A 19,297-nucleotide genomic window follows, 5' to 3' on the forward strand; every position below is an offset into this window, starting at 1 on the left:
AGGGACTTCCCCAGTGCCTGCTGATCCCCCCTGACTAGTTTATAACAGGCCACTAGATCCCCCTCAGCTTTCTCTTGTGGAGGCTGAACAGGTTCAGGTCCCGTCGCCTCTCCTCATAGGGCCTGCCCTGCTGCCCCCTGATCATGCGAGTGGCCTCCTCTGGACCCTCTCCATGCTGTCCACATCCCTCCTGAAGTGTGATGCCCAGAACTGGATGCAGTACTCCAGCTGCGGCCTGACCAGCGCCGCATAGAGGGGGAGGATCACCTCCTTGGTATGGTTGGCCTTCCTGACCGCGTCCCCACACTGCTGGCCCATGTTCATCTTGGAGTCAATGATGACTCCAAGATCCTTTTCCGCCTCTGTACTGACAAGTATTGAGTTCCCCAGCCTGTAGGTATGGAGCCGGTTGTTCCTCCCCAGGTGCATCACTTTGCACTTGTCGGTGTTGCTTCTTGTGGAGGCAGATTGGGAAACAGTTGCAACTGGAGCCTGCAGTCCTGTAGTCCTTTCTGGTCTGACCTCACACAATCCCAGAAACCAGAGCAGGTGGTACTGTCCATGTCCCTCTAGGAAGAAGCAGAAAGGGTCTGACTGGAAATAATTATGGCAAGAGCATGCGCTCCAACAGCAGCCCTTTGCACTGCCCAGCCAGAGGGATCAGGCTGGCCTGCAGCAGTCTTTCTGTTGCCTACCTGGAAGGGCCAAGTGCAGGGACACCCAGGGCGGGTATGACCACCTTCCTTCCTTCCTCCCTCCACCGCACCCACACACTCCCTACAGCACAAAACTCATTAGTTATACCTCTACTCCTACCTGCTTTAGGTCTTCTTATAGCCCAAATATGAGCAGGAGCAGGTGGCAGCATCCTGGGTAAGGACCATTATTGTATTGTCCAAGATGAGTTCAGGCATTACAACAGCAGTTCTCAACTGGGAGTGCTGCCAAATACAGAAACACTTCGGAGGGTTGCCTGGTTCTTAAAAGGTTGAGAGCCACTGATTTGAGTTAGTGCCATTCTCAGAATGCTGCCTGTTTCCAGTCTGACAAGTAGAGTGGAGCTTGTTCCACCCCCAATCCTGAGGTGGAACCACCACATTACAGCCCACTAGCCCAAATTCACCCTCCTCTAGGGTAAAGCATCCCCACTGGCCTGTTCTGAAATGCATCCTGGAATGCATGAGTGAACAGTATCACTCGTATCAATCTGTCACACTTTTCAGGGTCAAGATTACGTTTCCCATGTCAAAGATCTGCAGAGAGATTTGTTCTGTGCCTCTTTCTACATGACTTCATTCAAGTCACAACATTTGTTTCCCCCCTCCTTTTTTAAAGTAAGAAAATCCCATCAGAAACAGAGACCTCTTTGTGTCCTTGTCAGCCATGCCTAGGGAGATCAGAACAGCTGTCCTCCCAGCTGTACATTTCCCATGAGTCACAATCCCAGGCCAGGATTTTGAGCAGCTTCTCCTTTCCAGTGTCTCTGTCCAACTCAAAAGATGGCCAGCTCTGCTTTCAGAGGGACTGTTCACCCAGTGCACCAGTCAAAGCCAGTGGGAGCTCTCAGTGCTTCTGTATGTATATTGATCCTTTCAAAGAGCAAATAAAAGACTGGCTTCACCTCACAACCTTCATGGGGAACAGAAGACTCTGTAGACTTCTGTGGCTGGACAAATTTTGACTAACAAGAAGCTTTCCATCTTTAATAGAGACCATAGTCCTGGGCAAGAGGCATAATGGATTCTTCTTTGAAAGTCTTTAAATAAATCTGGGAGGCTTCACTAGAGTAGGGCCCTTCTGTCTCTTTTTATCCCAATTGCAGCGAGGTGCATGGGACCCCTGGAGCCAGAGTGATCTGGATGGTGCTGGGAGAAGGACTGGGAGCCACATTCATGTGCTGGCACGTTAAGGAAGCACCGTGCCAAGTCACCCTCAGCAGAGCTAATCAGCTGTCTGGCAGCAACACATGGGTGGGGGGCAGAAACAGATGTTGCCATTCATCATCTTTGTGCCACCATGAAAATAGCAAATAAGCATATGTACCTTTTGTTGCAACACAGTGTGGTCACAGCAAAAGGTAGCAATAAATTGTGCCACTTTATTGTGGTGGACATTTTCTCTATTTTCTTTATGATAGGAAAGCACAGGCAGCCCAGAGCTGCCTGCACTCTCCTGCCCTAGGCAGGCAGTCTGTGGCCTTGAAAGTCCTGGTCCTCCTCTCCCTGGGAATTCCTGTGTGGGATCAGACCCCTCAAGCCGTGGGAGCACCTACCCAGCTTTTCTTGCTTCCAGAGATGCACCTTGGAGATCTTGGGGACATGCCTCTGGAAGCAGGGAAATCTGGGATAGTTTGGTGCAGTCCTGGGGCTGGAGTCACTAATTAGCTGATTGGCAGCACCTACCCTGAGAATGTATTGGAGTGTTGAACTTGCTGTGAGGTTGTACTGGGGCTCAGACTACCAATCAGCTGACTGGTGGTGCTAGACTCAGGCCTGCAGACCACGCTGGAATATCCTAGCTTTCACACTTTGAGACAGGCTCCCAGGACCTCCAGGGTGGGACTCTGAAAGTGGAGAAAGTTGGGGTTCTCGGCTTGCAGAGATACACCCTTGGCAATCTCTGGGAACCCTGGAGATTGCTGGGGGCATATGTCTGCAAGCAGAGGAACATGTCAACTGTTGTCCCTCAAGGTAGACAAGCACCCCAAAGAGCAGTGGTCTCAAGTTGCAGCAAGGGAAGTTTAGGTTAGATATAAAGAAAATATTTCTGGAGCAGGCTACCCAGGGAGGTTGTAGACTCTCCATCCTTGGAGGTTTTTAAGACCCAGCTAAACGAAACTTTGGCTGGGATGCTCTAGTTGGGGCTGGTCCTGTTTTGAGCCAGGGGTTGAACTAGATAACCTCCTGAGGTCCCTTCCTACCCTCATTTTCTATGATAAAATGAATAGGTGGAACAAAGCACCATGTGTGTTTTTGCCCAATCAAGCGGATTAGCTGTGCTGGGACATCCCAGCACAGATGACTCATTTCACCTGGTGATGTGTATTTCTAGCCAAAGACAGCCCTGCTGTGTCCCCATCAGTAGCTAGTGCATGTGAAGCAAGCTGGCGGCCACCCATTCCCATTGGGCGCTGTGGGCACAGTCAGGGGGGTCTGCCTGCATCTCCCTTCTGGTGCATGTAGGCCATGTCCTCATCCTGTTTAGCTCCTCAGTGCTATGTCCAGGCTGGTTACAGCAGCCCAGCCTCACCGTTCAATCATTGCTACCCTTTCCATTCTCTGTGTTTTTTCCAACTGACCCTTCTTGCTCTCTCTGTCCAGCTCCGGTGAGGAAATTGCCTCCAAAACGTCCTGAGGAAGAAATCAAGCCCTACTCCCTAACAGACCGAGAGTGTAAGAGGCCCCTTGCTAATGCATGCATCAGCCTGGGGTGGGGAGCATAAGATAAGGCATGAGGGGTGTGGGGCACCAGCTCTGAGCCAGCCCTAGACTGGCTAACTCAGCTGGGTAGGGGGAGGAGATATAGGACCTTCCCTTTCTAGAGGGATGTGGCCCTAGTGTGGGTGAGTGTTTGGTTTTGTGGAGTGCCTGCTCTCATCCAGTTGGAGATCAGGAGGATGGGCTGGCTGAGGGTGTGGGAATGAGCTGCATTGGCTCCAACTGAGTCTCAGGCTGAGGGAAACAAAGCTGCATTGCAGGAAGGGTCTGTTTTCCCTCACTTCTCCCACAGTTGCAGATGGCCTAGTGCAACACCCCCCCACACACGCACACAAGCTGGGGGGAAGCAGGACTCCACTGTAATGAACATCACAGATGGGGAGTCTCATATAGCTTCTGAACACTGCCTAACGCTGTGGTTTTTCCAGGCTCACAGATAGCTTGATTCAGCCTGCACTGCCCAGTGCTGTCCCCACCGGGGCTCCAGGACTGAGCAAAAAGACAGTATATCTAGTTCTCAAGCATGATTTGCCTTGAGTGAAATCCTAGAATAAACCCCTCTTCCCTGTACATCTCCATCTGCTCCCCCAGGGCTCTGTACTGCCCCTCCTTAGCCTGTCTCTACCCAGTGCAAACCTTTGAGAGCCACTTGTAGCTCCCAAGTGAACAGTCCCATGACACCCACCAGTTGGCCTCTAGTCTCGCTGCCCTATCAAAGCACACATCAAACTCTGTTTTAGGAGAACTAATCAGATCCCTTCAATATCAGACGGGATTCTTCCCACTTCTGAATGGTCCAAGCAGGAGAAAAGATTTTCCTGCCTCTATACTCGTATCTCATCCCAATGCCATTCAAGCACTTTGTAGTCTCTGCTGTAGTTGTTTCTGTCCTCTCCCTGTGAGGCAAGACATGGCTGTTATCACCGATACCCAGATGGGGAGATGGAAGCACAGCGACTAGGGGCCAGATCCTAGTCCACTTGATCAGTGGCTCAGTAGAGCTGAATGCAATCCTGTTCCACACTGCCAGTCTCTTACAAACTGCAAACGTTTTCTTATAAAACACTATTTTAGCTCGGGGACCGTCATGAAAGCGATGAGGAGAAGGCAGAGGCTTTTGCTTTAATGACTTTTCATGGAACAAGGTGGAAGAGAATAGCACTTAGGTGTCCAGTAGGTGGAAGAAGACCTGGCCTGAAATGACTTGACCAGTGTCACTAGGAGTTGGGAGCAAATCTTAACCACTGAGTAACTTTTCTTCCCTAGACAAGAAGCAGAAGGTAAATGCTGTCTGGGCATTGCATCCAGCTCTTCTCTAGCTGTGGGAGGACTCAGAGCTCTATGGTTCTACAAAACCTCCCCCTCTGTACACCTCACTCAACCCTATCAGTCCCCAGCTGTGACCTCACCCCATCCATCAAGAGATGTAGGATGGAGATGTCAGTAGGGGCTGGGCTACATAGTGGGTGGGTGGGGTCTGATTTTCAATATCTCATTTTAGTCCTAAAGGAGGAAGTGGAACCACCATGGCCCTTCAACCAGTCTCATGCGCTGACCCGCTCCAGCAGCCTGGGCAATTCCCCAGTGCGGGGTTGCCTCAAGCCCTTCCTCAATGAACAGGAGCTGTTAAGGAACTTGCGCCTCTGTCCCCCACACGCAGGTGCCCATCACCTGCTCAACGGTGAGCCAGGTGGCCCAGCTGCACAGAGACGGAGGACCAGGTGAGGGGGAGGATTGGGGCAAGAGGCCTTGTGGGTGGGCAAAGGCAGGATGGTTATGTAGGAAGTGTGATAGACCCAGCTGATTTCAGGCTTGCAGCCTGGGCACCTTCACTCAGAGTGTCTGGCTGTGTCAGTGAGCAGTGATTGGGTTAACGACAGCTCAGGGATCTGAGTGATGTTGACTTCTGGCAGGCTGAGAATGAGGCTGCTGGGTAGTGTGTGGTCCTGATGCCACTAAGGAATCTGGACCACCTGGGAATCCAGGCTGTTGGTTGACTTTCGATCCTGGGAAGGTCAGATGTGGGTTGCAGGTTGTCCTGAGATTCAGCCCTGGGCTGTGGTGTACCTCTTGGAGAGCTGGGATCTAAGAGACAGCATTGTGAGATTTACTGATCTTTGATCTCAGTGGGCTGAATGGCTGTGACAGGAGAGCATTTGGGGCAGGGAAGCTGGGAGGAACATCACCAGTTTTCCCTCCCTCTGGTTACTGTGGTGTTACTCCAGAGCTGCTCAGCTCTCCTTCCCCACCCACCCCTGCCCCCCAAGACCTGGGGCTCACACAAGAAGGTTAAGGGTGATCCCTGTTTCAATGGGACCCTCCAGGCCAGGCACAGCAGTGACTTAAGTGTCAGCAAGTTGACTGGTGCCATAGCAGTGCCCAGCAAGCTTGGGCAGGGCATGGCTCGCACATGCACTGGCATCAGGCACTCATCTTGCATGTGCACCCAAATGCTTGACTGGGGGGAGTTGCACGTCCATGCCACATCTAGGCATGCTGCATTTGTTTCATGCGTGTCTAAGCCCTGTGTGTTGTACTGTAGCTTGCATGTTTGCTCCAGTAGCAAAACTATGGGTTACCTCTGCTTGGAAAGATGTGGTGGAGGGGTACTACTCCCTGTCACTGCCCCTACTATAACACGTCCAGGCTGAGTGCTGGCCTAGTACCGGCTGCATTTGTCTTCCATGCTTTTGTCACATCCCAGGTCAATATAGGTCGCACTGTTTTTGTGCATTCGAGGCGAGTCCTGGACGTGTTGATCTAAAGCTGCCTTTTGCTTGTGCCCCCTGAATTCCAGATCCATGTGACGACATCTCATTTTTGTGCACACATTTGCAAATGGCAACCCTTGGCATGCTGAGGTGTCAGGTCCATGTGAGCGGCATGAGTGGGTCCATGCAAGCTGTGCTGCTGCCGCACAGTCGTGCTTTGCATGCCCAGGCGTCGGATCTATGCAAGGCATGCTGTTTTTTTTGCAAGCATGCAGTTTGCATGCTCCAATGCCAGCCCTATTCAAGTCTGCATGGTCCTGCCATGTGCCATGACCCTCGCTTGGCTCATCAAACCTGGACCAGGGTGAGTCATACTTCCTTTTTGCACCAAGTGCTTTCTCTCAGTTGGCGCTGTTGGTTGGCACCTCAGAGGATCCGTGCTGTAAGACCCTACCCCTGTGTATAATCTTTGGACCACTGCCCTGTTCTCGTTTTAACTACACATTGTGTATCGCCATTGACCCAGCTCTGTGCCTCAGAGGGCTGCAGATGGACAGGGGCAATGCTGTCCCTCATTACAGGCCTGGCAGGTGCCCAGTTGCTCCAGCACTGGGCAGGACAAGCATCAGAATGGAACAGGTCCTTGCATAGCTGGCACTTGTGACGGCCTGGCTGAGAACTAATCTGTCTTCTCTCTTTCTTTCTCTCTGTCCCTCCTCCCCTTCCCCTCCCAGCTCCCTCACCCGCTCGGATAACACCAGCCATTGACGTCTCTGCCGTGTGGCCCTCTCCCCATCCTGGGCATCTGCGTGTGTCTTGATCCCTTTGACAATGCAAAGGGGCTTTCAGTCCCTGCATCCCTTTCCCCTTTTTATATGCTCCATGGGGAGGGCTGATAGGGATGTGTGATTATTTATAGCAGAGTGGGTGGAGTGATTTCTTTCCTGCCCCCCATCTCATTTTTTCTATGGCATGATCTTGTCAAAGCCCCTAGGAGGAGGTTCTGGTCACCTTAGATTAGTAACTCTCTCCCTTTCTCCTGCCATTTTTATATGCATATATTGTACTTTAGTCCTAAAGCTGTTGACTGTTTACAATGAGCAGTGTGTTACCAAGCCTGGCTCCCTTACTGGATCTCCAGTTGGGATCCACTGCCCTGTGCCAGATAAGTTCCCTCCCCTCTGTATTTCCAAGTGAGCAAATAGGGTTGTTTCTTTTTCTTCTCCAAAAAAGGATCTGTTACTACTTGCCAATCACAGACTCCAAAATACAGCCGCCTTAACTTGTCTCAGGATCTAACTAGGATCCACTGTAGGTTGCCAGTGGCTATGGGAAGGTGATCCCTTTGTGTGCCGTGGTTGTCACTGGTTCAAAAAAAAAAACCAATGGCAGATCACTAATAGCTGATGCTGAATAAAGTCTGGTGGATCTGAAAGGCATTTGCTGATCACTGACACGAATGCAGTTTGCTTGCTGTTTTTCTCAGCAGGTGAATCTAAAAGATTGCCAAAGGCCAACCTAATAATTCAGTGTAGTTCCCCCTATCTGTCATAGTTGGTGGATCTGAATGAGATCCATTTTTTATCAACTCCAGAACAAGTTTTCACTTGTGTTTACATGCTTGCTGGATCTAACAGGGACTTGCAACAGATCAGCAATTGCTGCCTACAGAACCTGCTCCCCTTTAGTTCTTAGGTGGTGGATTTGAAAAAGGACTGTTAGGACACTGGTTCCTGTAATTGTAATACTGCACCATGTGACTTGCACTTGGTGGATTTTTGAAGGATCCACTGTTGATTCTCAACAGAAGACCCCAAAATAGTGTTGGTGCATGCCTTAGTTAATGGATTTAAGAGGAATCTCTTGGCAATTGCTAACTAGAATTCTCTGGGATTTCCAAGTGAGCAGATTTAAAAAAAAATCCACTATAGAGTCCTAGCATCTAACACAAGCACAAGAGCCGCTTGCAAGTTCTGTTTGCTGGATCAAAATGGAACCTATTTCAAGCTGCCAACAAGTGAAACAAAAACCATATTGCACCTTCCCAGTGGGTCCACTGCTGACTTAATGCCACTGTGATGAACCTGAGCAATGTCCGAGACAAAGGACCTCACCAAAAGCTGAGGGGATCCATTAAGAGTTGCCTGAAGAGCAGGCTTTCCCCAGAGGGGATCTGTTACCTGTTGCCAACGGCTAAATCCCAAACAGCCCATCTTGAACTTCTTGATTTGCTGGATTCCCACATAGATCTCTTGTAGATTCCACTGCTAAAGATGCTGTCTCTGACTTGCCAATGGCTCTGTTCCTAAGAGAGGTCTTCCATAAGATGATGGATGGCCGGATGCCCTGGGAAGGGATCTACTCTGGAAATGGATGGATCAATGACAAGGGATCGATTGAAGATCCAGCTAGTAGCCAGCTGCACCAGAGGGCATCCACTGCCCACAACTTCCCAATCACTGTTGTTGCAGTTTCTCTGGGGAGATTTCAGCTGACCATGGGCGCATGGTGACAAGGAGCTCATCAGGGAACAGTCCAGGCCTGGTCATCTTGGAGGCAGCACTCCTAGTTCCTGTTTGTGGCTCTTGGAGGTGAATGGGGTCTGAACAGGGGTTAAAACATGGTTAGAAGAGGGGACTTGATGGCAAGACACCTGGGTTCTTCCCAGGTCTGGATTACAAATGTGGTCTACTGGTTAGTATGGGAGGTCCCTGGCTGTCTTCCCTGAACCGTGTTAGAAACTTAGGCAAGTCTCTTTCCCATCTGGAAGTAAGGATAAAATACTTCCTACAACCCAGGGCAGAGGACATTGGGCTTACCAGAAGCACCAGAGAAGCAGAGGAAGGCTAAGTATCAATACTGAAAACCCTTTATTCTAAGTCCATCCTGGCTTGAATCTCTTGCATTCATTTATGTGGTAGTAGGATCTACAGGTCACAAGATCAGTACCCGTACTGCCACTGTATGGTGCTTTATAGACATTGTGGGAGAGATGGTCCCTACCCCCAAAAACCTTGCAGTCAAATATAGACAAGAAAGGCCTGTTGCTTCCATTTTGCAGATGGACAAAAAATGAGGTATGGACAAACAGTGATTTGCCCAAGGTTCCCCATAGAGAGTTTTTCAGAGCTGGGAACTGACCACAAATTTCCTGCCCCTAAACCTCATGGCTTAACCCAAGGCCTGTTCTTCTAACCTGTGCAATGTCTACTGGATTGCTAGCTCCTGCCTTGGTTGATTCCTAGCCTCCCCACCCCTCTCCCAACCAAAGCCATCCAGGGCTCTGAGCTGCCTTTGGTCCTTAGCGTTTGATGCAGAAACACAAGTTTTTGTTTACATTTCAATAAAGTTTGGATTTTTTTTTTTTATTCAAAACCTTCAACCAGCGCTTTGCTTCTTTTACTGTTCCACTGGGGTGGCTGAGAGGGGCCACATTGCTATGATGATTCTGCCTCCTAAAGGGTGCAGGGAGGGCAAAGACGTCTAGTGGGCAGCTGGATATTGGGATTCCTCAGTTCTTTGAGGATTGGGGGTGTGATATGGATTGGGAGCTAGGACTCCTGGTTTCAGTTCATGGCTCTGGGGAGGAATGTGGTTTAACTGGTTAGCACAATGGGGCTAAGAACTGGAGATTGTAGGTTCTGTCCCCACAGATGAGGTGGGGGAGTGGAGCCAAGTGAGTATGAGCAGGGAAGCTAGAAAACAGGACTCCTGGCTTCTTTTCCAGCTACAGGGGAGGGGATTGGGAGCCAGAAATCCATTGATGTCTGGGTTTCCATCTCTGATTCAGTCATTCCCCGTTGTGAGGTAGGAGCCTTTTGGTTCAGTGTGACGTTGAGACCCTTGGGTTCTGGGCATATGTCAGGATTTCTGGGCTGTGTGTTGCAGGAGATGGGATCTCATAGATCAGGGTTAGGGTGCTGGGAGTCAGGGCTTCTGTTCACAGCCCTGGGAAGAGAGCATGGTACGAGGGGTTAGAGCAGAGGGTTGTCAGCCAAGTTGCCGATGAGACCTCAAGAGTTTAATGGGAATGGAACTTGAATTTCAAGAGTCCCATAGGCTGTGGATCCATAAAGGGGTATGTGTTCAATTCATTCAAGGGAACATGCTTGGCGTGTAATCATCAATGGCTTGATGTCTAATTAGGAGGAGGTATCAAGCAGGATGCCCCAGGGTCTGGTATTGTTTAGCACCTTCATTTATGATTTGGACGATGGGATTGTGTATACTCTTAGCAAATGTGTGGAGTTGCAGACACTCTGGAGAGCAAGGCTGGGATCCAGACTGACCTGGTGAGGCCTTACTTGGAGTACTGTGTCCAGGTTTGGGCCCAGTACTTCAAGAAGTGTGGACAGATTGAGAAAAGTCCAATGCGGTGTGACAATAATGATTAGAGGCCTGAGGAGAGGCTGAAAGAGCTAGGATTGTATAGTCTGGAGAAAAGAAGACTGAAATGGGATTTAGTAATAGTCTTCAAATACCCAAAAGCCAATCACAGAGAGGATGGAGGAGGGCTTTTCTTTCTGCCTGTAGGGCACAGGACTAGAGGCAGTGGCCTTAAGGTGCAGCCAGCTGGAAATGAGGAAGAACTGCCTGACTATGACAGCTGTCAGGCATTGAAACAGGCTACCTACACTGAGAAGTGGAATTTCCATCCTTGAAAATTGTCAAGAGCAGGTTGGACAGACCCTTGGCTGGGATAGTTTAGTTGGGGATGCTCCGGGGGTTGGACCAGAGGACTTAACAAGGTCCCTTCTATCATCTTGTGTGTGTATGTCAAGGGAGGAGGCAACTGTCCAAGCTGCCCCTCCTGCAGGCAGGGCTGTCCTGGGGGGAGGGGTGTGAATTGGGGGTGACTGTCCTGGGGCCCCACAGAGCCGGGCTGGGTTCGCATCTGGCCACTAACCACTCTCCTTCGCCCCTACACTGCCACCGTGGCTGGCCCCGCACAGACTGATTTGCTCCGGGTCCTGCACCCTGCCAGTCGACTACCTACAGGGATGCAGTGGCAACCTGTGCAGCACACTTTGTCACCCTATTGATTAATAAGCCAAGAGCATAAGATTGCTTGAACCCAGCATTGGGAGCAGGGTGGGTGGGGAGGGTGGGTACAGAGACCTGGTCAGTGCCCCACCAATATCAGTAGTGCTGCAGTATGAGGTGGGACAGCCTTCCCAGATGCCTCTGCAGCTTGGTGCATCAGATAAGATCCTCCCTGGACAGGGTAGTAGTGACTTGCAGGATTAACACCTCTCGTTCTTGAGGACCCCAGTGGAATGTAACGTTAGCTGAAATGCAGCTAACTCTGGGGTGGGACAGCTGTGCAATGAGGCTGTACAGCCACTTGGGACAGGAAGTGAAGGGAATCCTGAATCCTGTGGAAAGGTGCAAGGAGTTGAGGTTGGGGAATTTCAGGCAAGTGGAATGGAGTCAGTCTAGGTCGGCATTCAGGAAATATTTGGAGTGTTTGTTAAGAACAGGGAGTGTGTCTTTCCTGTCACAACACCATGCCCCTAGTGCTATGCTGGGGTATTGGGGCTTGTGCTGGAAGAGGAGAGAGTAGCCTCCTACTGACCTCCCCATAGTACCTGCTGGTGCAACACTGAGGTGCTGAAAGGAGACCAACCTCTAGTGAGTCGCCACCTGTTTCCTGCAGCACTGCACCAGGACAGTGAGATCTATGCTGCCTATGAGTAGGGTCTCCTCTACTAAGCCCCCCGCCCTTTTACTTTCATCTTGCCACATTGTGCTCCTTCCCACAAGCGCCCATTCCACATCTCTCTACTTTGTGCCCATCCCATCCCTTGTCTTCTGCCCATCATCACACCTACCTCCCCCATGTCTCCCCCACCTTTCTTTCCTCCAGTGGCGGTTGCAGGGGGCAGGCTGGCCTGATGGCCCAGCGGAGTTCGTACAGCCGTTATGGGAACCCCAAAGGGGCAGCCAACATCCCTGAAAGGAGAGCAAGTGAGTGTAGGGGTGGGGGGCTGCGGTACTGTTGGGCTGCAGCTGAGGGGTCTGGCACATTGCTGTAGGAGGGATCGTCCCCAGGGATCTACCCACCCAGCTGGAGCAGGTTGTCCTGATGGCCCAGTCACCTCCATAGACTTGCCTGGAAACCCAGCCCAGAGCCCGCAGCTTCCTCTAGTATCTGGGAACTGCTAATTGGACGTATCCTACCTCCCCTAGGGCAGCAGTGGGCACAGCACTGACTGCCAGGGGAGTGTGCTGAGCTCTACTTTGCCACTAGGATGGCTGGGATCTGAGCAATGGGTGCCATGGGGGTGGGTCCTGCAAGGCTATCAATGACATAGCTGCTTGTTCCTTATTTTTCTAGTGGGCCAAGAGAATGGCCAAGAGCCATCAAAGAGACTCCAGGATGCAGAGACCCGGTGAGATTTCCACCCCTGCCCCTCCTGAGCAGGGTACCCAGAGCTGGCATTAAAGGGGGTGAGCAACATGGGTGACCGCCCCCGCCCCCCAGGGCACCCATCAGCAGTGTGCCAAACATACCCACATACACAGATCCTCCCCCTCCTCTTCCCCAAGCATCGTGGTCAGGGGAGCGCCAAATATACACACCCACACATGTATGAGCTACCTGCGCTCACAGCAGTGCTCTCCCCCAGCCCTGCCCTGGCTGATCCCCGCCGCAGGCAGGAAGAGCAGTGCCCAGCCCAACCTGCGCCCCGCCTCTAGCCACTGCTCAGGAGGAGCCGAGTTGGGCACATGCAGGCAGGATGGGCCTGCGCCAGTCCACCCACCTTGCTCCTGCCTGCAGCAGCACCACTGACAGGGTGCCAAAGTACAAGTTCACCCAGGGCGCTATTTTCCCTACGGCCATCTCTGTGAACACCCCATGCCACTTACCTTCCATTCTTGCTCCCTACACCCCTTGCTGTTGGAAAGCCAGCTCGCCCCCAACCTAGCCTGTGCCTTCCACTGCTGCATGGGTCCTTTCCCAATCCTTCCCCTCAGCCTGTGCTTACCCCTCTGCTCCCTTTTCCCTCTTCCTGACCTTCAGCCTGTGCTCCCAACACTGCCTACCTCTCTTAATGCCTCCCCACTCCCAAGCCCTTGTCATACCCGCAAAGACATTTGGGCATTAAACAGTGTTTTCCTCTCTCATTTTAAGTTTGGGCAGTGCCACAATTCCCAGCCAGGACCCTTCAGACCTGCCCTCCCTCTCTAAGTCAGGCATCCATCCACCTAACGGCGCCCTCTGTTCCAGTGAGGAGCCTCCTGTTCCCACCCAGCCAGAACCCACAGACAGAACTGAGGATCCGGGCATCTGGGCCGTTGCAGAGTCCAAGCCATCACATCAAGGAGCTCACACAAACTGTCTCCCTCCATGGATGGGCAATAGGTGCTATGATGCACCTTGGGCACCATGGGGGAAGCAGCAATCTTGGACAGTAGCAGGAGTATTTCATGATGCCCAGTATATCCGCTACAAGCAAGAGTATCGCAACACCAGGCCCTGGTGAGGAAGGAGTGAAGCCAAGCCAAGGGGCCAGGACCAAGCTCTGAGTATCGCTGCACTTTCACAGGCCAGTGGGCCCACGTTGCCTGGTATCCAGCCTCCTCCGTGACAACCTGCCAAAATCAACGGGCCTGTTCAAAGTGCGCTCTTCCACCAGCATTCTTGGATTTCCCCTGCCTCACCGCTGCTGATTTGGGTCTGGAAGTTTGGGGGTTCATTAGACAACGCGATGGAGAAATCCCCCAGTCAGTATTAGACTTCTTGGTACCAGGGGACTGTAGAAGGGAAAGCAGAGCTGGGTTCTGGTATTCCACCTCCTTGGGGAGGTTGCAGCAGGACAATGAGAGCACTTTACCTAGCTGAGGAGGGAAAAGCTGGTAGAAAACATCTGTCTACTGTGCTTTGGATGGCATCTGTCATTTATAGATGTTCACTGGGAAGCAGCTGCTGCCCATGGAAAATTCCTTTTCTTGCTTTTCACAGAAAGCAAATGCCTGGACACCAAAATCTTTTGGTTGGTGAAGTGCCACTGGGGTGTCTCATGGGAACTGGTATCATGTTCCCTGGACTCCCATGGTCGTCTATGGGCCAAGCTCCCTGGCGCAACTACATCGCTCAGGAATGGAAGTGGCAGAACTGACTCTTCTCTCCAGAAACGAAGACTACAGCATGTCATGGCAGCTGTATTTTAATCAGGGACCCCCTGATCTATGGAAGAGAATAGGGACATGAAACACTGACCTGTAATGCTCATGATGTACCAGAGAGAGGGATTGCTTTGAGGCATTAGCACTAAAGTGCATCAGGGGAGTTGTAGTCTGTGCTGGGCCTGGCCTAGAGGAGAATGAAGCATCCTAACTACAGCCCTTTAGCTTTTCCAACTAAAAATATTCCAGGCTTTCCTCCTAAATTTTGAAACATTTTAACAAAATATTGTTAAAATTGCCAAAAATATTGCCAAATTGTTAAAAATATTGCCAAAAATTATTGTTTTAATTTTTCCTGGGGAAAAAATACTCTGGTTTCTAAGCAGCTTCTCTCATATAGGGAGCCTGCAAGCAGTGCCAGCTTGTGTAGGGGATCTGGTGGGGGCATCCGTTGGATCTGCAGGAGAGAGAGAGATCGCAATGCAGCCATGCATGGATCCTCTCTCCAGTTCCCCAGCTGCAGCCCTCGCGCCCGGGCCTGTCCTGCTGGCTGGATGCTTCCCGCCGGAGGCAGCATCGCTGGGTAGAGGCAGAGCCTTAGGTAGGCTGCTTGGTCTGGCGGCCGTGACCGTGATGGGCTCTCAGGGGCTGCCACTCCGTGGTGGGCCGGGTCTCAGCTTGGGGAGAGCAGCAGGGGGAAGCTGCGCCACCTCCAGGCCATGTGGCCGGCCTCGCCAACCTTTACTGCCAGCGTCGAGGCATTGGCAGAGCCTCGGGCTCTGTTCCCCGCGTTTAGGGGCTGCGGGAACCCACCACAGCCTCGACGGGGCAACTGGGACGGTTTAACCGTTGCGGGGACGAAGGCGAACGGTTCCTGCTTACTAATAGGTGTAGCGCACTGTCAGGCACACGTCACTTTTAACACGTATGGTGCTGGGAGAACGTGTCATAAATAAAGGGGCTCGGGGCAGATGCCTCCGTCTTTTTTTCCTGGTGAAACATGAAGTGCCAAGGGCAGAGCGGGAAGGGCCTCATCCTGCCCAGGGTGCACAGCGCGGGTGAGGGAGCATCCCCGCCCGTTACGGCCAAACCCCGCCCACAACCTCAACCCCTTTCTGTGCTTGGTTTGGTCCTATCAGCAATAAAGAAGGCCCCGCCCCTTGCGCGTTAAGCCCCTCCCACTAGGTTAGGTACGCCTCCCTTGAAAGCATGCGGAATGGGGGCCTGTTCCTCATGCTCGGAGGCCGGCAGGATGGGAAGCCGGCAGCTTCCACGCGGCGCCCCGCCAGCTATGAATGGAACTTCACAGCCCGGACTTGACTGCGCAATTGCGCATGCGTGACTGTGGTGCGCCTCTCCCTGGAGAGCTAACTTGCTGATGCGCATGCGTCAGGCGGCATGCTAGTGGCCAACCCAGTTCTTCAGGCGCGAATACGCATGCGCTGTTATGCCGCCGGCCGGTCACCTTCCCGGAGCTCGCAGCATAAGGAAACGATGACCTTGTGGCGCATGCGCCGTACTCTCAACGCGCCGCTTCTCATCAATGCGCATGCACTTCGCTGAGACAAGGTGGGCGGGACGCAGTGCGCATGCGCCCTCGTCTCCCTGGGCTGCTGGGGCTCATTAGAGCGTCTGCCCGAGGCGCCCGTTGGCGCATGCGTGGTGCTGCTGCCGGCTGGAGCAGGGGTAGGCTAGGAGCTGTCGCGGTTCTGTCATGTACCAGCGCAGCCGGGTCGTGGCCGTGGCAGGCCGCCTGCACCCTGCCGCCGGGGTCCGGGGCTGGGCCTGGGGCGGGCCTCGTTGGGGTCAGGCCGAGGCGCTCGGCTGCTGCGGGCGGGCGCGGCACCAGGTGAGCGGGGCGGGGTCAAGGGGAAGGGAGGACGTCAAACTGAGTGGTGGGGCCAGGGCGAGGGGCGGAGTTAAGGAGGTGGGTGAGGGGTCACGTGGGGAGCGAGGTGCTGGGGCGGGCGGGACTGATCTGGAGGGTCTGTCTCCTGACCTATGCGTCTCCCTCCAGGACCCGGCCCCCTGCGGGGGCGCAGCCTGCAGGGCCCCGGGCAGCTTTTGGCCCACGGCTGTGAAGTTCCACTCGTCGCTGGCGGGGCGCCGTGTGGAGGCTGCCAGCTTCCCCTTCCTGCCGGCCCCCAAGCATGAGGAGGCGGCCGTGATGGCACCGGAGCAGAAGTGGAGCCAGAGCCTGCTGCCGCCCAGGCTGAAGCAGAGGCGCTGCCCATGGGCAGCCACCACGTGTCTGCTGGAGGGCCTGGAGGGCCCCGTCACTATGGTGGATGGGCAGCGGGAGGATGACATTGCTGTGCGTGATGGTGAGGGCCTGGATGGCCCGTCCCTGGACTCTCTGCGCAGCCTGTTTGATAGCCGGCCCTGCAGGATACCGTACCAGGCCTTAGAAGCCTCTGTGCTCCTGGCGACCTTGGCACCCTTTCAGGCTGCTCCTGGCCCAGCTGCTGGCATTGCCACCAGTGGCCCACCCAAGAGCAGTGACCCCAGCATGGAGGAGCACTTGGCCATCATGTATGAGAAGCTGCACCACGAGGTACCCCATGGCCCAGGTGCCTGGTTCTCTGGTTAGCCATTTCCCTCCCTCCAGCTTTGCTTGCCTGGACTCTCTATTCCAGGGCTGCCTGTATGCCTGTGTCTGCCCTCTCTCTCAAGAGTTGCTGCCATGTGACCTGCCAGCCCACAGTCTGCCACTTTCATGGAGTTCAAAGCCATGAGGGGCCCATGACTGGAGACTGGAACTCCAACCTGGCTTGAGACACTACCCACTTCCCCGGGGCTCTTAGTAGCACCCAGAGGCCTTCACATATCATACCCAAAGTGGGAACCTGCTGGATCTCCTTTGCTGCACAGGCATGCATGGCCCCTCTAGGGAGAGAGGGGTGTTTGCTTTTGTCCTCAACCTCTTCACTGAAGTTCTCAATAAGGAGAGCTTTGTTGCACATGCAGGGTCCTTGACACATTTAAGGATTGAACTTCTCCACGAGGAGCCAGCTGATTTGGTGTGAGAGTGGTGAGCTCCTGCCAGGCTATGAGCAAGGCATGATTTGGGGGCTATGGAGCAATTGTTTTCTCGGTGGCATCTAGAGGGCCCCACCTATGATCGAATTCCTGCTGTGCCAGCTAGGATAAGGGTACTGTTGTATGTCTGCAGTGCCTGGCATTGTCCCTGCCCTAGAAAGAGTTTAGTGTGAATAATCCAAGGGAGGGTTATAATTGTCATTGTCCAGATGGGGAAACAGGCAGACACAGTGACTTGGTTCCTACTTCTGAATGACTTCAAACAAGTCCAGACTTCCTGGCCTGGCTTCCTCATGGAGCCTCCACTCTTCTCCTTGCAGTTGCCCAACTTCTTCTTGAAGGCGCAAAACTATCAGCTCTACTCTAAAGATGTGGAGTTCATTAATGAGATCCTGCATATGAGAACACGGTCAGTGCCATATGGGCTGAGTAATAGGTACTGGGAACCATCCCACTCTTCTGGTGGAGGGGGGTGCATTGGTGCTACTGCTGTTGTTCTGTGAGAGATGCAAGGGTCTGGACATGGGGATGGCCTGCTCCTCCCATGAGCAAGGAAGATTTGACTTCTCTCTTTCCCCACAATTGGAGGGGACTTGGGCTGGTCCACTTCCCCAATAGAGGGGTGATGGCAAGACTGTTCCTTCTGGGGTGAGGGTGTCTCTGGGGGTAGAGCATGTTCACTCTTCCCACTGCATGTCCAGGCTGGGGGTAGGGCTTGCCCCTAGGGACAATATATAGGGATGGGAGGATTGGCCCACTTTCTATCTAAAGTGGGATGGGTCCTGTGGTGAGATTCCCCCACCCCCAGCTCATAGACATGTAGGCTCTGGTCTGATACCCAGCTCCTTGCTTGTTCCTCACCCCATGCCAGGGGACTAATGATGTATCAGCTGTTGCTGAGTCTGTGCCGCTTCATGGCCTGGAACTACTTTGCCAACCTGCGGATGGAGGTGCTGAAGCTGACTCAGCACCCAGAGAACTGGAGTATCCAGGCCCGATGGCGTATCAGGGGGCTGCCTTTCCATGTTTTCATGCTGTACTTCTTCAAGAAGGACAAGAATGAGCTGTACAGGTGAGAGCCTGGCCTCAGGCAGGGCTCACCTGGGCCCCCAGACTTGGACCCACTCCAAGGTTTAGCCAGGCCTGGCAGGGAGGGTGGCACAGGCCTGAACTTCCCCAGTCAGGGTACGAGGCTGCCAGTTCTAACTCTGCATCTTGCACTTCCCTTCTAGGACCTACGATGCCTATTCCACTTTCTTCTTGAACTCCCAAGGTCTGATCTGTTGTCACAAGGTAGATAAGGTGAGCGTGACCAAAACCATCACGGAGTGGGGTGGAGATGGGGAAAGCAGAAATAACTTGAGTCCTAGCAGAGAGAGAATGGCTAAGGTGTGTGCCACAGGGCTTAATGCCTGCTGCATCTCCCCTTTCTCTGCAGCTGATGCCATCCCAGCCACCCGTGAACAAGGTGAAGAAGCTACTGGTAACCGCCGTGGTGGCCCTGGGCCTGTCCGAACACAAACCATCCCTCCAGCTGCTCTTATCTGCATTGGCTAGCAAACAGCAGAGCTAGACTGGAGTACAGAGATAGTTGAGCCCTCCACCCCTGCCTAGCCAAGCAGTGCCAGCACTTCTCATCAGTCCAGCCTCCTGTTTTGAGCAAAATGGGGTGGATATTGTTGTGACTCAGTGTGAGTTGATGTTGCCTCCGCACAGTGCCCAGGCAGCAAGGGCCTAGGGTACAGGCTCTGCTGCATGGATTATGCTCCCCCTGCCTTGTTAATGCAGCCCCCACCCTACTGAGCGCTGTAAAGAACAATTGTAATTTAATTGTACATAATAAAACAATATGGTAAGAATGGCTAGGTTGGGCCTGCTGGCTGGCTCTGGGTAGGGCTGGAATCAGGCTGGCAGTGAGGGCACCATTCTAGGGTAATTGGATTTGAGTAGGAGAGCTGGGAGGGTTGATGTGGCAGGAAC

General features: G+C 53.0%; 2 protein-coding genes across 3 annotated transcripts in view; both read left to right on the forward strand.

Moving 5' to 3' along the window:
- Positions 1-14,622, forward strand: part of ATAT1 (alpha tubulin acetyltransferase 1) — a 28,623-nt gene extending 14,001 nt beyond the window's left edge. Inside the window, exons 8-12 of one of the 2 annotated variants that reach the window (XM_090028808.1) lie at positions 3,321-3,392; positions 4,939-5,158; positions 12,015-12,115; positions 12,486-12,540; positions 13,284-14,622. In XM_090028808.1, the coding sequence (XP_089884934.1) occupies positions 3,321-3,392; positions 4,939-5,158; positions 12,015-12,115; positions 12,486-12,540; positions 13,284-13,635 (800 nt within the window). In that variant the 3' untranslated portion in view covers positions 13,636-14,622. The remainder of the gene's footprint in view (positions 1-3,320; positions 3,393-4,938; positions 5,159-12,014; positions 12,116-12,485; positions 12,541-13,283) is intronic. The other variant, XM_090028810.1, reaches the window with a different exon arrangement.
- Positions 14,623-15,641: 1,019 nt separating this feature from the next.
- Positions 15,642-19,178, forward strand: C15H6orf136 (chromosome 15 C6orf136 homolog). Its single transcript, XM_090029553.1, has 6 exons — positions 15,642-16,127; positions 16,296-16,832; positions 17,638-17,726; positions 18,189-18,389; positions 18,550-18,619; positions 18,756-19,178. Exons 1-6 carry the CDS (start codon positions 15,993-15,995, stop codon positions 18,888-18,890), a joined length of 1,167 nt encoding a protein of 388 aa, XP_089885679.1. The 5' UTR covers positions 15,642-15,992; the 3' UTR covers positions 18,891-19,178.
- Positions 19,179-19,297: the final 119 nt, after the last annotated feature.

Source organism: Crocodylus siamensis, chromosome 15, assembly GCF_052110815.1.
Source record: "Crocodylus siamensis isolate JL-2025a chromosome 15, ASM5211081v1, whole genome shotgun sequence".
NCBI lineage: Eukaryota > Metazoa > Chordata > Crocodylia > Crocodylidae > Crocodylus > Crocodylus siamensis.